The sequence below is a fragment of the Melospiza melodia genome, chromosome 24, assembly GCF_035770615.1.
Source record: "Melospiza melodia melodia isolate bMelMel2 chromosome 24, bMelMel2.pri, whole genome shotgun sequence".
Classification (NCBI taxonomy): Eukaryota; Metazoa; Chordata; class Aves; order Passeriformes; family Passerellidae; genus Melospiza; species Melospiza melodia.
The window spans coordinates 3,059,918-3,075,025 of record NC_086217.1 but is presented as its reverse complement, the minus strand read 5'-3'; the positions used below and the strand labels follow the sequence as shown (position 1 = coordinate 3,075,025).

The 15,108-nt window shown below is 49.0% G+C and overlaps 1 protein-coding gene across 1 annotated transcript; it reads right to left on the bottom strand.

Moving 5' to 3' along the window:
• Nucleotides 1-261: 261 nt before the first annotated feature.
• Nucleotides 262-11,659, bottom strand: NUP85 (nucleoporin 85). The gene is made up of 19 exons (XM_063175933.1): nucleotides 11,606-11,659; nucleotides 11,403-11,496; nucleotides 10,587-10,749; nucleotides 10,163-10,233; nucleotides 9,791-9,834; nucleotides 8,997-9,066; nucleotides 7,989-8,110; nucleotides 7,533-7,667; nucleotides 7,103-7,225; nucleotides 6,645-6,776; nucleotides 6,169-6,275; nucleotides 5,810-5,893; nucleotides 5,568-5,633; nucleotides 4,940-5,091; nucleotides 4,740-4,857; nucleotides 3,336-3,436; nucleotides 1,676-1,827; nucleotides 1,032-1,118; nucleotides 262-443 (listed from the first exon to the last, which is right to left on the bottom strand). The coding sequence occupies exons 1-19, from the start codon at nucleotides 11,636-11,638 to the stop codon at nucleotides 342-344; spliced, it is 1,956 nt and encodes a 651-aa protein (XP_063032003.1). The 5' UTR covers nucleotides 11,639-11,659; the 3' UTR covers nucleotides 262-341.
• Between the last annotated feature and the right edge of the window lie 3,449 nt (nucleotides 11,660-15,108).

The following is a 15,108-nucleotide window of genomic DNA, read 5'->3' as shown; positions in this document are numbered from 1 at the left end:
GGTTGCCATTTCTAAAACCCTGCTGGTTTAAGAGGTGGCCTTCATTTCAGTTCTGGGTGTTAAAGGCAAAGAAAACATAAAATCCAAGGAAAAGCTCACTTCACCAGGGGAGGGCTGCTAGACCAAGCTGGAACAAGCAGCCATAACATTTTGATGCAGGTCCTTCATAAAAGGTTTTAAAAAAGCCTGTGTAAAGGCTTTTTTTGGCCTTTTTTTGTAAAGGCTTGTTTGTGGAAGACAAGAACAAATGACCTAGCAATCTGCAAAACAAAACATTTATTCTTAGAAAAAGTCAGTTTATGTACAGCAAGCCCCAGAGGAGGAGGAACACCCTGCAGTCTTCAAGACCCTTCCACGGTGCCTTCCTTGACGATGACCCGAGCCAGGTTCCGTGCAAGGGCGAGTCTCAGCATTTCCACTTTGGTTGTCTCAACATCATCATCCTGCAAGAGAGCAGAGCCTGGGCTAGGGGACTGCACACAGTGATGAGCTGGTGCCATGGTCTGTCTCAGGGTTGGGAAGGTGAAGATGCAGGTCAGTGAGAGGTATTTACCTGTTACAGGGACCTCCTGAGAAGAGCAGAACCTGCATTTCCTACTTAACAGCTCAACCCAAGACAGCACTTTTCATTCCCTGGATGCTCTACAGGGCTTTGCATGTGCAGCAAATAGTTCCCTGTTCTGTGCCTGGAATGCTCAGAGCCAGAGCTGCTGGATGGCAACACCTCAGCTCTTCATTGCTCACATAATGTGCAATTATTTATCTTGGAAAAGCATCACAGTCCAGTGCAAACCATCAGAACATGAGGAGTAGGAACACTCCTGCACTGGGTTCATAAATACTTCAGTCTCTTATGGATGCTCTTATTTGACTGCCCTGATCCCACTGTGCCAGACTCTGGGACTTGGGCTGTCCCTCTCCTATGACCTCACAAGGAATATAAATGCAGAGTTTAGAGTTTCCCTCCCTGACCCTTCCCACAGCCCTCCTCACTTCATTATCCAATTGTCCTCAGAGCTGAACAGGGTTACCTGGAATTTCTGCTTGTCTGGATTCCCTGCTGTCAGGTCTTCCAGGCATCGCATCAACTCATAAGTCTGCTCTGCTGAAAATATGACCTGTGGAAATCAAAGTATTTACTGAAAAAGATCAAATTTAGAAACATCACACAGGTTAAGAAGATAGTGCAGTTGAAGAGAATGCTTTTACACTCCCACAGCTCCATTCTGACCCCTGAAATCACAGGATCCAAGGATAATTCAGGCTGGATGTGACTTTGGGAGGTCTCTAGTGCCACCTCCTGCACCAAGCAGGGTCAGCTATGAAGTCAAAGTGGCTGCTCTGGCTCTGTAATTGCTGAATTATTCTTTTCTTGATGGATCTTAAAGAAAAAACTGTGCTTAGAACTGGAACAACCTTCAACCCAAGTACCCAAAGGAGCTGAACGCAGCGTGTGCTAAAATTACCAGAGCAGATGAATTCCACTGCTGTTGTAACAGCAGGGAACCAAAGGAAGAGTCAATTTATCCCCTCCTGGGTCCCTGTGTGCTCCCACTGCCGGGACACTCGGAACTGCCACGGACAGGTCTGGCAGGAGCAGGAGGGTCACCACTTCGAGTTCCCTGGTCAGGAACAAAGAAGGGGCTCCCAGGGGGGGCTGTGAGCAGGACCTGACCTCCTTCTGCTCCAGCAGCGGGAGCGCGTCCGTGAGCAGCGTCATCCAGAAGGAGCAGGGCGCGATGTGCGCCGTCATCAGCGTCAGCAGCAGCCGCGCCGCCTCGGCGAAGCGCTTCTCGCCGTAGAGCCGGTGGAACTCCCGGTACTTCCCTGCACAAAAGGAGCCGTCAGCAGCTGAGCCTGGCAGATCCCTCTGCTCCCACAAGGAGCCAAAACCAGCCCAAAGCAGCCCCCTCGGGGTTGGGGATCTGGTGCATGAAGGAAGGTGACAACAGAGTCTCCCTGAAAGGGCAGCCAAACCCTGCTGCTGTTCTGGGTGAGCTTCAGGGTTTGCATCAGACTGGTCAGGGCTGCTGCTACCCCAGGCTGAGTGTCTACAGGGGAGCAGTGCCCCAGTGGCTTAGAGCAGAGAAAATGTCCTTTTTGAGGTCACAGAGTATCAGGAGGTCTGAAAAGCCACACCTCTTCCTTGGTTGTTTAAATGGAAACTGGAATCTCTGTTAGTAGGGAAAGTTCTGCATTTGCTAAGAATTAGTGAGATCAATATCCAGCATGAGAGAAGTGGCTGAGGATGGAAGTGGGGCTCCTTCTGTATCCACTAAACTGTCACAATACTGGAAGTTAATGATTCCCATTCAGATTCACCTTGACTAATGCTTAAGCTCAAGGCAGAGACATGGGGAATTTGTCCAGCAAAGGTAACCAAAGGTTCTAAAAACCTTAAGGGAAAAACAGGCAGAAATACTTTCAGGCCTTTCAGAATTGTTTAGAAACAGCAGAAAGGGAAAAGGCTTCTCTGGGGTTAACAGTTACCAGATGATGCTGGCCATACAGAGCTGAGGGATTACCAATTTGATAAGTCATGTTTAACTTCTAGACCTAGTTCAGGATCAGCTTTAATGAAGGAAAATCAGTTCTGGTTTTGCAAGCTGGACCAAGTGGAAACAGATAAAGCTCATGCTCACCCTCCCTGTAAGGGTGGTATCAGGTAGAGGGGAGTCAGTCCAATGCTGACAGCTATTCCAAATTCCTATCAGATTCTGCCTACTCACAGCATCACAGAAATCAATTTCCTGTTTTGGTCCATGAATCAAAGGCCAGATCAGCTGCAGGCAGAGGGGCAGGTTACCACAGCCTGCCTTGTGCCAGGCAGGAGAAGGAAGCTGTGGTACCTGAAGGAAATGAGCTGGAGGCCCTCACTGTCTCTGTCACAAGTGCTCAGTGAGAGGGCAGGGAGGGCTCTTGCTCCAGTGAGCTTGACTGGCACACTGAACCCACACGCTGGAAACTCTGGAGAACTTGGTAAAATTCTAACAAGGTCAACATAACTTAAAGCAGTGGATTGCTTTTCCAATGAATCCCCTAAGGCCATCTGTTAGTATTTCAGACCCTCTCAAGGTAGTGATACAGTCTGGAAAAAGAAGGAAGAAGTTTGGAGTGTCAGACTTGGCCTGTCCTGCTCAGAGCAGAGCAGGGACCTGGTGTGAAGGCAGAGGTAAAGGCCCCCCCTGGTACAAGCTGCATCCCAAAGCACATTCACCATTTGCTTTCCCCTCATCACTAAACCAGGAGCCAGCCAGATGGAAGGAAGCAGCAATGCAGTAATGCCATGGAGTTCTCCACAGCAGAGCAGCATGGACCCTGCAGGCAGCTCTCACCAAGGAACGTGAGGCGGTCACTGAGCAGCATGGACGGGCCCAGGTTGTCAATGAGGTCCAGGTCAGAGAAACAGCCCTTCTCACAATAGTCCTTCAGGAACCTGGGGAGAAAGGGGAACACAAGGAAAGCTTAGAGGGGAGGCCATCATGCACATCCATTCTGTGCCTCCTAATCCCTTCCCAGAAAACCTGACTGGACAGCCCAGTTCCATCTTAATCAACCTCCCCAAGGGATTTAGAAGTTTCTGGAAGTGGCCAAGGAACTGGTATATTTATATTTATAATGTATATTTAACAAACACTCCATTGATTCTTCTGCATTCTGTGGTAGCTGAGATCTATTTTTTAAAAGGAGTAAATGAAGGAAGGCAGGCAGGAAGCTGAGGCCAGTGGATGCATAACTAACACTCTCAGACCATAACAAAAGCTCTGTTTTTCTGCTGTGTAAAAAAGTTGATAAACAGCAGGAACAAAAACAATGCTAAAAGCTTTTCATCTGTTTTGTCACAGCCTCCATTATGCTGCTTTCTGCAGAGCTGTTTCCTGTGATTTTTTTTTCATCTTTCTGTTGAAGGAAATGTAATGATTCCCACTCCCTCAAATAACAAACAAAAAAACCCCAAACCTCAGATTAGCAATCTCTTACCACTCATTTTGCCAGTGTTGAAGACAGAGTGTTGTCTGGCCACCTACCCAGAGTGTAATTTCAAAATTATACTCTAACTATGCAGGGACTGGTCTCTGCCTATTTCCAATTAGCAAAACCCACACGACATGGATTGTTAGAGATTACAAAGCATAAAGAGTTGCCAGAGCTTTTGCTGAGGCCTGAGCCAAGTGTCAGTATTGTCCTCACTTTGATAACAACCCTCCCGCTCCAGGAAAGGTCAGGAGTTTTGAGAGGCTCATACAAAGCCAAGGACACGATAAAATCACTCATTGATACAAATTTTTAGTAGAAACAATGAGATTTTTAGTAGAAATGGTGGCTTAAGTGACTGCTACTGGCTTGTTTGGAGGTGAGGTGAACTTGATTATAAAAAAATCTGCTGAATAAAGCACAGGTGGGGACAGCCCCCTGGGTCACTGTCCAGCCCATCAAACAGCTCTGTCACAGCAAGTGAAGGGCAGAGCACAGAAGCTGTTAAAGAAATGTTTATCCAAATAAGGTCTAAGGGGGTTGGACTCTCAGATAAAGTCAATCTGTTTTGCCTCTAGATGTCAGGAAGGAAAACAACACAGGGAAGGCACAGCTGGGAGGTACTGCAGGGGACAGCACCCAAGGGTGTTGTTTTCTGGTCCAGAAGGGGCCTGGTCCCACCTGCAGCAGTGGGAGCTGGCCCCTGGCACAGCAGGCACCCTCCCTGTGCCCCAGGCTGGCCGGGAGCTGCTGCTCAGCCTCACCTGTCCGAGATGAGGGTGGCGAACGCCGCGTCCTTGGCGCGGATGCTCCAGGACAGCGCTGAGCCCAGGCGGTTGTTGCGCAGAGCCTTCATGGCCATGATCTTACAGATGCTGCGCACTGGGGGAGCACACAAAGCAGCAATTAGTGCCAGTGGGTTCAGCTGGAGCACTGAGAAACAGCGAGACTGAAAATGCAGCACCTTGTTCGTGCATCTGCCTCTGCTCACAGATCCTCAGCACCTTGAGGGCCTTCTGCTCCGTGCTGAGCGGGATGCGCTCGATGTGCAGCTCCAGGTACACGCGGCCGAACTCCGGGCAGTGGTCGAAGTAATCCACCCCCAGCTGCCAGAGGCTGAGAGAGGGGGAAATCACCACCATTCCAACCCCAGCAATCTTCAATGAGCACAACAGTAAAGGCCCAAGGAGAATCTGAGCCTGCATTAATAATTGTTAGCTGTGATTAACGTTGCATTCAGTCCTGAAATGGCTTTTCCTTTCTACCTCACACCAGTTCCCTGTAACATAACTTTGGAATGCCACGACTTTGGAATGTGTGCAGCTGGTAAGAGCTTCAGTGCAAGGCACTCTGCACAGTGGCAGGAGTGGCTGTGCCCAGGTCATGAGGTATGAAGAGTTCTAACAGACAGCTTTTGTCTCCATTCAGGAAGGGAAATGTGTCAATCTTGTACAAACCCCGAGGGACACCTCTGCTGAATTCTAACAGTGGCTGCTCTGAGTTTTGCCCTTTTACTTCATGAACATGCAGTTATTTGTTTTGGCTGCCTCAGTCTAAGTCTGTCCTATAAGTAATAAAACAAAAGGTGATACCTGTGATGGGAGAAGAGTCCTGAGGCATACTCCAGCAGAAGGAATTCACGCATATTTGAACCAAAACTGGGGGGAAAGAGAGCAAATATCCAGATATTATTATTTGCATCTCACTGGAAAAATCTGATTACTTTATTTCACAAGTACTATCCATTTCTGCAGTATGTTTCCTTTTGGTTTTGTTTTTTTCCCTCTGGGCTATCTTAATCAGCTTTATTCAAGTAATGCAAATAAATACTTACTAGAGATTGTGAGACTGCAGGAGTTTGCAGTGATCCAACAGGTCGGTCAGGTGAGCCACAAACCACCAGTTGCTCAGGACAATGCTGTGTTTGAAGCAAAAGAAAAAACTAAGCCTAACACTGCCAGGGACTGTGTCAGGTTTTCCACAGGCATTTCTTACAAATACACAGCTCTGTTACAGTGCAAGGTCTGGCTGCAATGTCCCAGACCTAATGGAATACTTTTAATTGCTGCCAGCTTCACGTATTTTTGCTGAATTCTTGGCAAGGATGTACCTGTACCTCTGTACCCATATCCCCGCCCCAAATACACAGAAGCAATACTGTAGAACTAGAGAATCAAAACCTTAAAACTCAACCTGCATTCCTTGATCACTTGATGCATCTCAAATTCAAAGGCTGCCATTAAAATCAAGTCTAGAGGCTCAGGGCTGCTCTCTCCACCCAGGAACAGGTCCATGCTAGACTGTGGAACGAGATGACAAGACAAAAATGCAAAAGCAAGACATTTGTTTGGATGTAGCAGTTATTTTATAGGAAATAATAGGTCATGGAGGTTAAACACATTAACAAAATGGAATTGTCCTCATTTTAGCATAGGGGACTGGGAAAACAATTTGCAGGAACAAGACTGGCAACATTATGGCACTGAGAAGTGACCCATTGAAAAATGGGGCTTCAACAATTATTTGTCAACTTTATCACTCTCCTAGTCCTTTTACAAACTCCAGACAACATCTTACAGGCATCTAGCTGCTGTAAGACTTTTCCCTATGTTTTTCTTTCAGTTTGGTGCTTGAAACAGTGGAGACTATTAGAATATTTGATTTCCTACCTGTGCATAGAAGCGCAGCTCCATCGGCTTCACCGTGGGGTGGGAATACAGGAGCCTGGTGACCAGGAAGTGATACCAGGTGGTCATGAGCTCCTTCTTCTCCAAAATGGCATCCTCATCTCCCAGCAGGATCTAATGGGACAAAAACACAGCAGGAATGCTGCACACTCAGTGATGGACACAGCTGCACTCCAGCTCTCCAGAGGCATTACTCCTGTTCTGCAAAGGTGAGGATTTATTCAAAATTACATAACAAAAATCTTTCTCACAGCTCAGTTTCCAAATCAGCCTTAGGACCTTGGATAGGGAGAGAAACCCAACTACCCAGGCTGGCAAACCATCAACAGAGGACAGGAGACATATTAAAGTTACTTATGGCTACACTGGGCTCCTGAAATCCACAAGGATAGATTCAATACTTTAGTCCAAAGTTTCCTCTGTTCCCAGCAAAAACACACCTTGCAGATGGACTCCATGTGGGGATTGGAAGCAAAAGTTCCATCCTGTAGATACCTCTGACATTCCTCATGCCAGTGCTGCCACTTCAGCTCCAGCTCTGTCAGAGTCTGGGTGTTGCCAAGCTGAACAGAGGGAATAAAGAAATACAGGGAATAAAGGAAACACCAAGTCAAATCACACCAGCTTTTGGGCCAAACTCATAGTAATTCCTGATAAAAAGCTAAACATGAGGTTGCCTGTCATCTTTCTGTGTTGATGTGTCACCTAACAGACTTTTATCTGAATTGTTGGGTCTTTGGGCAACTCAAGAACACAAATATTGTTACTGTAAAGGAGTAAGACTGAGATGTTCTAATAAACTGTTACAGGGGACACAACCAGGTGGCTTTTCCCAACAAACTACATGAAAAAAACACACTTTGTACATACACTGGGCACAGGCATCTTCTTCATCAAGTCATCCAAGATTTTGTACATGTTCATGGATGCGGGATTGGCACTGGCTTCCTTGGAGAGCAGGTGCCGTGCTTCGTCCATCCGGCCTTGGAGCACAAAGACATCCACCTGCAAAAACCCCCTGTCCATGAGTTCCACACTGGGCAGGATTATGGAGCACCCAGGAAAGGGATCAGAGGGGCATTTTAACCTGTAATTCAGGCAAGGGAAGTGGAGTTAAAATGTTTAAACTGCAGGCACTACTAATTCAAGTAACAGTGTAAGCTTGACCTCTCTGGGCCATGAAGGATGAGGAGGGAATGAGAATGGCTTCATGCTAAAGCCCACACAGGCAGACAGCACTGAGGTGTTGTGGCCAGCAGGGAAGAGGAAGGAAAGCACAGACATGAATTCCTGTTGTTCAAGAACCTTCCAGGTGGTGATACTCACCACATTCCAGAAGAGCTTGTGCTTGGAAGGACTCTCACTGCTCAGAACTTCCCGGACCATGCTGTCCACGTCGCACACGTGCAGCCGCACCCAGTCCAGGAGGCGCAGCAGGAGGGGCCCAGCTGTGCACACACATTGCCCTCTGTCAGCCCCCAGGGCTTGCTCCCAAACTGCTCTCACACATTTTGTCACAGTTTGACATCATTAGATGAGATTTACTGACTGGATTTCATCTGCCACTCCCAAATTACAGAGTTCCTTAAGCAAAGAGGCCCTGGGAGCACCCAGCCTCTGGCAGGTTTTCCTGGGGCAACACGGTCCAGTAGAAAACCCAAACTTGGAAAAATAAAAAGTGAGTGATCCAGATCATAAACCTTGTCATGCCAAGAGACAAACAGAATATTTCTGTTTATTTTAGCATCATTTCATTATTACTAACTGAATATGAGGAAGAAATTTGGCACTAGGTGATTAATTTAGGTTAAGTAATCTGTAATTTGTGAATCTCTCCTGAATTCTGGGACTGTGTAAGTAGCACATTTGTTTGCATAATATTATTTCCTTCAAAAATTATTTTCTACTTTAAAATGCCAATGTAAACAGACTGACTTCAAAAATGGCAACCTAGAATTAAAGGAGTCGTATCAAATCTGTGTAAATGTCAACTGGCATTGACACATTTGATCTTTAAAGAGATGTTTTAAGCTTATAAATGAAATAGATTGGCAACAACTTTTGATATCCCTTCTCTTTACAACCTTTCTGACAAAGAAACAATTTAAATCAGAGTGAGGAAGAAAAGTAGAAGGCAAATTGAATAGCTTGACATAATTCAATATAAAGAAGGCAATTAACTGAGGCAGAAGTGAGTTAAAAGGCTTATTGACACTCTGCATATCTCTAAAACATTAAACTATGACACAGTGAATATGATATACATTTTAAACAAATTAATATGCAAAGAACAAACCCCCATCAGTCTTTACACAAGGATAGTTCATGGCTCACCTGTAGCTGCTTCCACAAACAGAATCTCACACAGGTTCCAGATCAGCTCCATTGCAGAGAGAATGGAAACCTGAAGGAAAGCAGGGCCAAGTTTCAGAGCTAGTCATTATTCCAGTTGGGTTTTTTAACCACACAATGGCATCTGCTGTCCACAGCAATCAGTTCTTACAGAGAAATATCACACTGACAGTTCAGACATAAAAATTAAAAGACGCATGCCAAAATTTCACACTTTTTTTTGGTCAGAAAACACTGACACTGTGTAATGAAATGCAGCAATAATTTGTCACTAATGAGCAACCTAGCTGGTCTTATTTTCAGCCTTTCTGCACTTTTAAGACTCAATACAAACATCAAAGGAAGAAAGAGCAGCCAATGAAGCAACATGACTGCAGCTAGGACAAAAATTGGTGTGAGCACTCTGCTCCTCCCAGGACACTCCTGTGGATGTGACAGGTGAACACCCAGAGGCTCAGATGCAGCTGATTGGAATCTGAGACTTTGAGAGGTGAAACAGCACATAGCAAGTCTGAAACATTTCTTGTCAGCTTTGGGATGACAAGAAAACATCACATCTACAACAGCAAATATGTTTACAACATGGCAGTGAATTGAGGTGTTGGGCATCTTTATTGTTTTAGAAGTACAGGAATTAAGTATTTATTTCCATTTATTCTTGGTCATGAACTGTGTCTCATATACAAGGCAGAGTTAAATCTGAAGTGCCTGATGCCACAGTGGTGGCCTGGTGAATTCACCAGCCAGTAATCCACGTCCAACCTGACAGGACTTACCTGAGTGCTGTACTGGCTTTGCAAGGCAGGGTCCCGGGTCGAAACTGAAGGAAAAACAAGGAAAGTCAAAGAGCAACATATTTACATTTGACAGTTGCTTCTGGGCTTTGATAGCTTTCCATACATCTGCCACATGAGATACAAAAAGGCTCCAAGTCCCCAGAAAATCAGTTACAATACGGTGGGGAAAAAAACAGTCCATGACCAAAACACCTTGGAAATCTCCAGCATGGAAACAGAGTCCTGGTAATTACTGAAACCTACACATGCTGTTGTACAGCAGTTGCAATAAGTTACCATTACTATCCTACTTTCATAATTGCAACTGGTGTTTCCTTTTCCTGCAATAAGAGAACAAACAAACAAACTTACCAGCTGCCTGGTGCATGTCCTCCATGCAGGCTCTTATCACTGACCGGTAGTTTTTACTCACTTGAACCAATCTGCCAAACACAAAATGACTTTGGTTGGAGGGAGCTGTTGGAGTTTTTGTGTGATGCCCCCTACAGCCTTGCAAGTTTCTCTGCGGCAGCAACTCCCAGTACCTGGGTGAATCCATCTGGAATCAGTGAGACTGTGCCACACTCTACCAGCGTAGTTACTGGAACGATCTGAGCCTTGATTTGTAAAATCCCCCCAAAATGGTCATTCTATCTGCCCCGCTGCTGATTCCAGAGCTGGTAAAAGCAGCCTGGCCAACGGCACTTGCCTCACTGGAGGCGTTTATCAGCCCCTGGTGCTGGTCCCCGGCTGGAGAAGACGCAGCCGCTGCCTCCCACTCTCCCCATGCACTCACTGCGCCTTCCGCGACTTCCCCGCCAGCTCCTCCTCGCTCCGCTGCAGCCCCATGAAAATCCCGTGCGACTCGTTGAAGAGTTTCCGAAGGGTGTGGATGTAAATGTCCTGGTCCCTGCGGACCACGAACACGTGGGAGGAGCTCGGTGCTCCATCGCCGGTACCTGCAACAGAGCCCGTCAGCGCCCGGGCAGCAGCGCCCGCGCTGCACTCACCCCAGAATCGGGATGGGCATAGGGAGCGGGACGGGCATGGGGAGCGGGATGGACATGGAGAGCGGGACGGGCATGGGGAGCGGGACGGGCATGAGAGCGGGACGGGCATGGGGAGCGGGACGGGCATGGAGAGCGGGACGGACATGGGGAGCGGGCAGGCGTGGGGAGCGGGACGGGCATGGGGAGCGGGATGGGCACGGAGAGCGGGACGGGCATGGGGAGCGGGACGGGCATGGGGAGCGGGACGGGCATGGGGAGCGGGACGGGCATAGGGAGCGGGACGGGCAGGAGAGCGGGACGGGCATGGGGAGCGGGCAGGCGTGGGGAGCGGGCAGGCGTGGGGAGCGGGATGGGCATGGGGAGCGGGACGGGCATGGGGAGCGGGCAGGCGTGGGGAGCGGGCAGGCGTGGGGAGCGGGACGGACATGGAGGGCGGGATGGGCATGGAAGGCGGGATGGGCATGGAGAGCGGGACAGGCGTGGGGAGGGCGACAGGCATAGGGAGCGGGACGGGCATAGGGAGCGGGACGGGCATGAGAGCGGGATGGGCATGAGAGCGGGATGGGCATGAGAGCGGGATGGGCATGGGGAGCGGAACCCACCTGCGCGGCCGAACAGGGTCTCGCACACCAGCACCTCCGCGGGGCCCCAGGCGAAGCAGAGCTGCCGGGCCGACGGGTCCGCGCCCGGCACCACCTGTGGGGGGACGGTGTCGGTCAGCGGCGCCCCGGCCCCGCACCGCCCGCGGCCCCGCACCGCCCGCGGCCCCGCAGCCCCGGCCTTGCCCTGCCCGCCCATCCCGCACCACGAGCGGCGGCTCCGTGTCCGGCTCGTCCATGGCGGCGGCCGCGCTGCTCCCGCTCCCGCCCGCCGGGGCTCCGGAGGCCCCTCGGGGCTGCCCGCGCCGCCGCCTGCGCGCCTCGAGCCCCCGCCCGGCCCGGCCGCCGCTGCCCCGGCGGAGCCGCCGCCCGGGGACGGGAGGGGACAGGGAGGGACCGCGGGTCTCCGCCGGCTCGGGGCAGGCGCCACCGCTCGCCCCGGAAGCGCCGCCCGTTCCCGAGGCCCCGCCGGGGCGGGACAGACCCCGCTCCGCCCCCGCCCGAGCCGCCCGCCCTGAGGGCTGGGGCGGGGGACGGACGGACGGACGGACGGACGGACGGACGGACGGACGGACGGACGGACGGACGGACGGACGGACGGACGGACGGACGGACGGACGGACGGACGGACGGACGGACGGACGGACGGAATGGATGCCACCCCATCACAATCTGCCTCATTTTCTTGTCAGGACAGATTCAGTGCTGGGGTAGCTGTGCAGTGATGCAGTTGGTCAGTCAGCATTCATAGATTCACTGAATAGCTCAGTTTGGAAGGACCACAAACTCAGGTCCAAATTCCCTGCTCCAGCAGGCTCATCTCAGAGCGTGTGGCACTGGGTTGTGTCCATACAGTTCTGGAATATCTCCAGTGGGGAAGACCCCGCACCCTGTCTGATCTCTGTCCAAGTGCACAATCACTAGCACAGTGCTGTTTTCATGCTCACTTCATTGAGTGATTGCTGTGGAACAACCCATGTCTCCTATTTCTCTATGCATGTCAAACACGTGCAGGCTGAGAAACCTCTGGGATGTTAAAGGTGATGCTCTCTGGAGCTCTTGGGCATTGATAAAGCTGACAAATCAAATTATGTGCTCTGACTTCAGTGAGTTGCCTGCAGGCTGGGGAAGGACTTGTCATGAAGCAGGATTGAAGCAGGAAGAACCCCCTGTGCCTCACTCACTCACTCAGGGTCCAGGAGAGGTCGATATTCCCTGGACACGGGGCAGAGGAGCCTTCTGAGGCTGCTGGAGGCTCATTACCTTTCTGTTAGCACTGAGAGCTCACCTACCATGGTGCTCAATTCAATAACCTGGTGTGATAAAACACTAACAGAATCCTGCTTCTTCCATTCTGTTCTCCTCCCCACTTCTCCTCACTTTTTGCCTGTGCTAGCCAATAAGCAAATTCTCCAGAAATATACTTTTTAAGACAAGTATTAGCAGTGCAGTTTTGTTGGTCCTACAGCTGGAACCAGCCCCTCTTAGGCTGGTGCCTTCCCAGGACACTCACTAAAAATTAACTTTTCAAGAAAATGTAAATCATTTGCTGTCCTTGTATGACAAATGCTGCAACACTCCATGGCTAAATTGCCATTTTTTACTTATCAGCTGCTGCATCCATCATTTCCAGTAAAAATAAAGCCAGCAGTTCTCTGGGAAGAGCATGTCATGCAACCAGTCATGCTGAGAAAAGGAAGTGGTGTCTGCTCAGGTCAGAAGGAATGAATTTTTGCAGGTAGAACAAATTAAACATTCTGGAAGCTGCTTGAGAAACTGAAGACTCATCAATTTTAAACCCCTCACTGTTTATCATGGGTAAGGGTCTGTGTTTTGTTATTTGAAGATGTGCCTGTATTTGAATCTCTGCTGTACAAAGTCAAATTCACTTCTTGTCTTACACAATGGTGCTGCTCTGTGCTGCAGACTTCTGAGGATGCTAGTGGGCATTCCTAGATCCAGAATACCATTCCACATGTCCCTAAAAGGCTCTAGATGCAAATCAAAACCAGATGTCTGAAAATGCAAGGCCTCCTGCCACTGTTCCTCAAGGCTAAGGTGCTGCTTTTATAACTGCATTAGTTTCTTGTGAGTGGCAGAATATATTTAGAATATCCATGCAATACTGTGTAGAGATCCACTGTGTGGGAGGTGGATCTAGGAGTGGGACAGTGTCCTCTGCTGCTCCCAGGTCCATCTGTGTGAAGAGACACTGAAAGCTGGAACTCTTTGATCCTCTCCTGCTGTCTCTTGGCACACAGTGTCCACTTTGCTCACTCCCTCAAAGTGTCCGTGGCTTTTCATATCCGCAGCATCTGTTGTTCTTAAATGGATGATTCCTGTGGAAATCATCCTGGGAAAGGTGAGTTTTAGTATGAAATCTTGACATTTTTTAGTCCTCTTGAACACTGGCTGCAGCTCTGCTCATACCTAGAAGGGAAACCTTCCTGCTCACCTCTCAAGGAGGCTTCTGTGCCTCTCCAGTCTGTATAATTGAGCAGAATTGGGAATTTCCATGTCAGCATGGAACTTCACATTGCTCAGAAAGGCTTGAGAGTATGGGCTGTGGATCCAGCAAGGAAAGCAAAGAGAAATTGTGTGGTTTACAGTCAGGAGAAAAAGAAAAAAAAAAAGTCTGATGAGGATAGCAGTTACCACCTTCTGAAACAGGAGGTTTGGAAGCTATTTGGGGAACAGAGGGAATGATCAGCATCATGAACAGGGAAGGCACAGCACAGGCAGGGCTGTAGGCAAAAGGTATTTTCTATTCCCAGGGCTAAGCCAGAATTAATGAAAAGCAAAGCCTGAGTAAAGCACTCAGACCTGCAGGGTCTGAGCCAGTAACCTCGCTCACACCTCCAAACTACTGCGTGCTTTCAGTTCTTGCCTTGAACTCAGTGCAAAATAACACCCAGTTTTAAAGGGGCTGGACTAGGTTTTGTAGGCTAATGCTTGCTGATGTGCAGGAGCACACACTTCTGCCTGCAGCTGCTTTGGTGTCAGAAATGGAATGTTTTAAAATCCCAGCATGAAGAGCATATATATGGAATGCCTGTGTTCCCTACCCTCTTCATCAGAGGGTGGAGAATTAAGCCAAAGAGCTCTGCAAATTCTTCCTTATAAAACTGCAATACAAGAATGAAACAAAGTATGGAAATATTTTAAGAAACAGCACGTGGAATTTTTTTCTCCCAGAGATGGAATTTCTCAGGAATTCTCACCATGAAGCTTCCCCATTCACTTCCCTTCAGCTTGGTGCATTGAAGAGGAGGAGCTCAGAGGGACAAAAAGCTTTGCTTTGCTCCCCTCTGCTGCAGCCCAGACCCTGCAGGAGTGGGGCCTTTGTAGTTCCCAGTGTGGCTTCTCCCCCCGCTGCTCGCTCCCAGTGCTGCTGCCTGGCCAGTTCCTTTGCAGGTTTTAGCACTGATTATTGTCAGCTCCAGTTTCTCAGAGTTTCCTCCGTTGCTATGTAAAAAGAAAAGCCACACAGAGATGAGGTTTGTATAAACCTGCTCTGTGATTTGGGATCTGTTTGATTGGTGGTGAGACCAGTGCTGGTGCAGCTGAAGCCATTTTCAGCTTTTCTGAGCACATCTAACTCCCATCTGTTCTCACAAATTCTAGAGTATTTTCCTGTCTTTTTTAGCACACTTGTTCTATTTGTGAGGCTGCCTTAATGTGTGTCTCACTTGGTGCCATTCCTGCCTTC

Bases quoted from the DNA above. Each gene is read 5' to 3' on its own strand.
- NUP85 (XM_063175933.1), bottom strand. From the start codon at position 11,638: ATGGACGAGCCGGACACGGAGCCGCCGCTCGTG. The intron at 3,437-4,739 runs GTGAGGCTGAGC...CTTTCTCCCCAG, and splicing joins GCCACCCTCATCTCGGACAG to GTTCCTGAAGGACTATTGTG. The intron at 444-1,031 runs GTAACCCTGTTC...GCTCTCTTGCAG, and splicing joins CAGACAAGCAGAAATTCCAG to GATGATGATGTTGAGACAAC.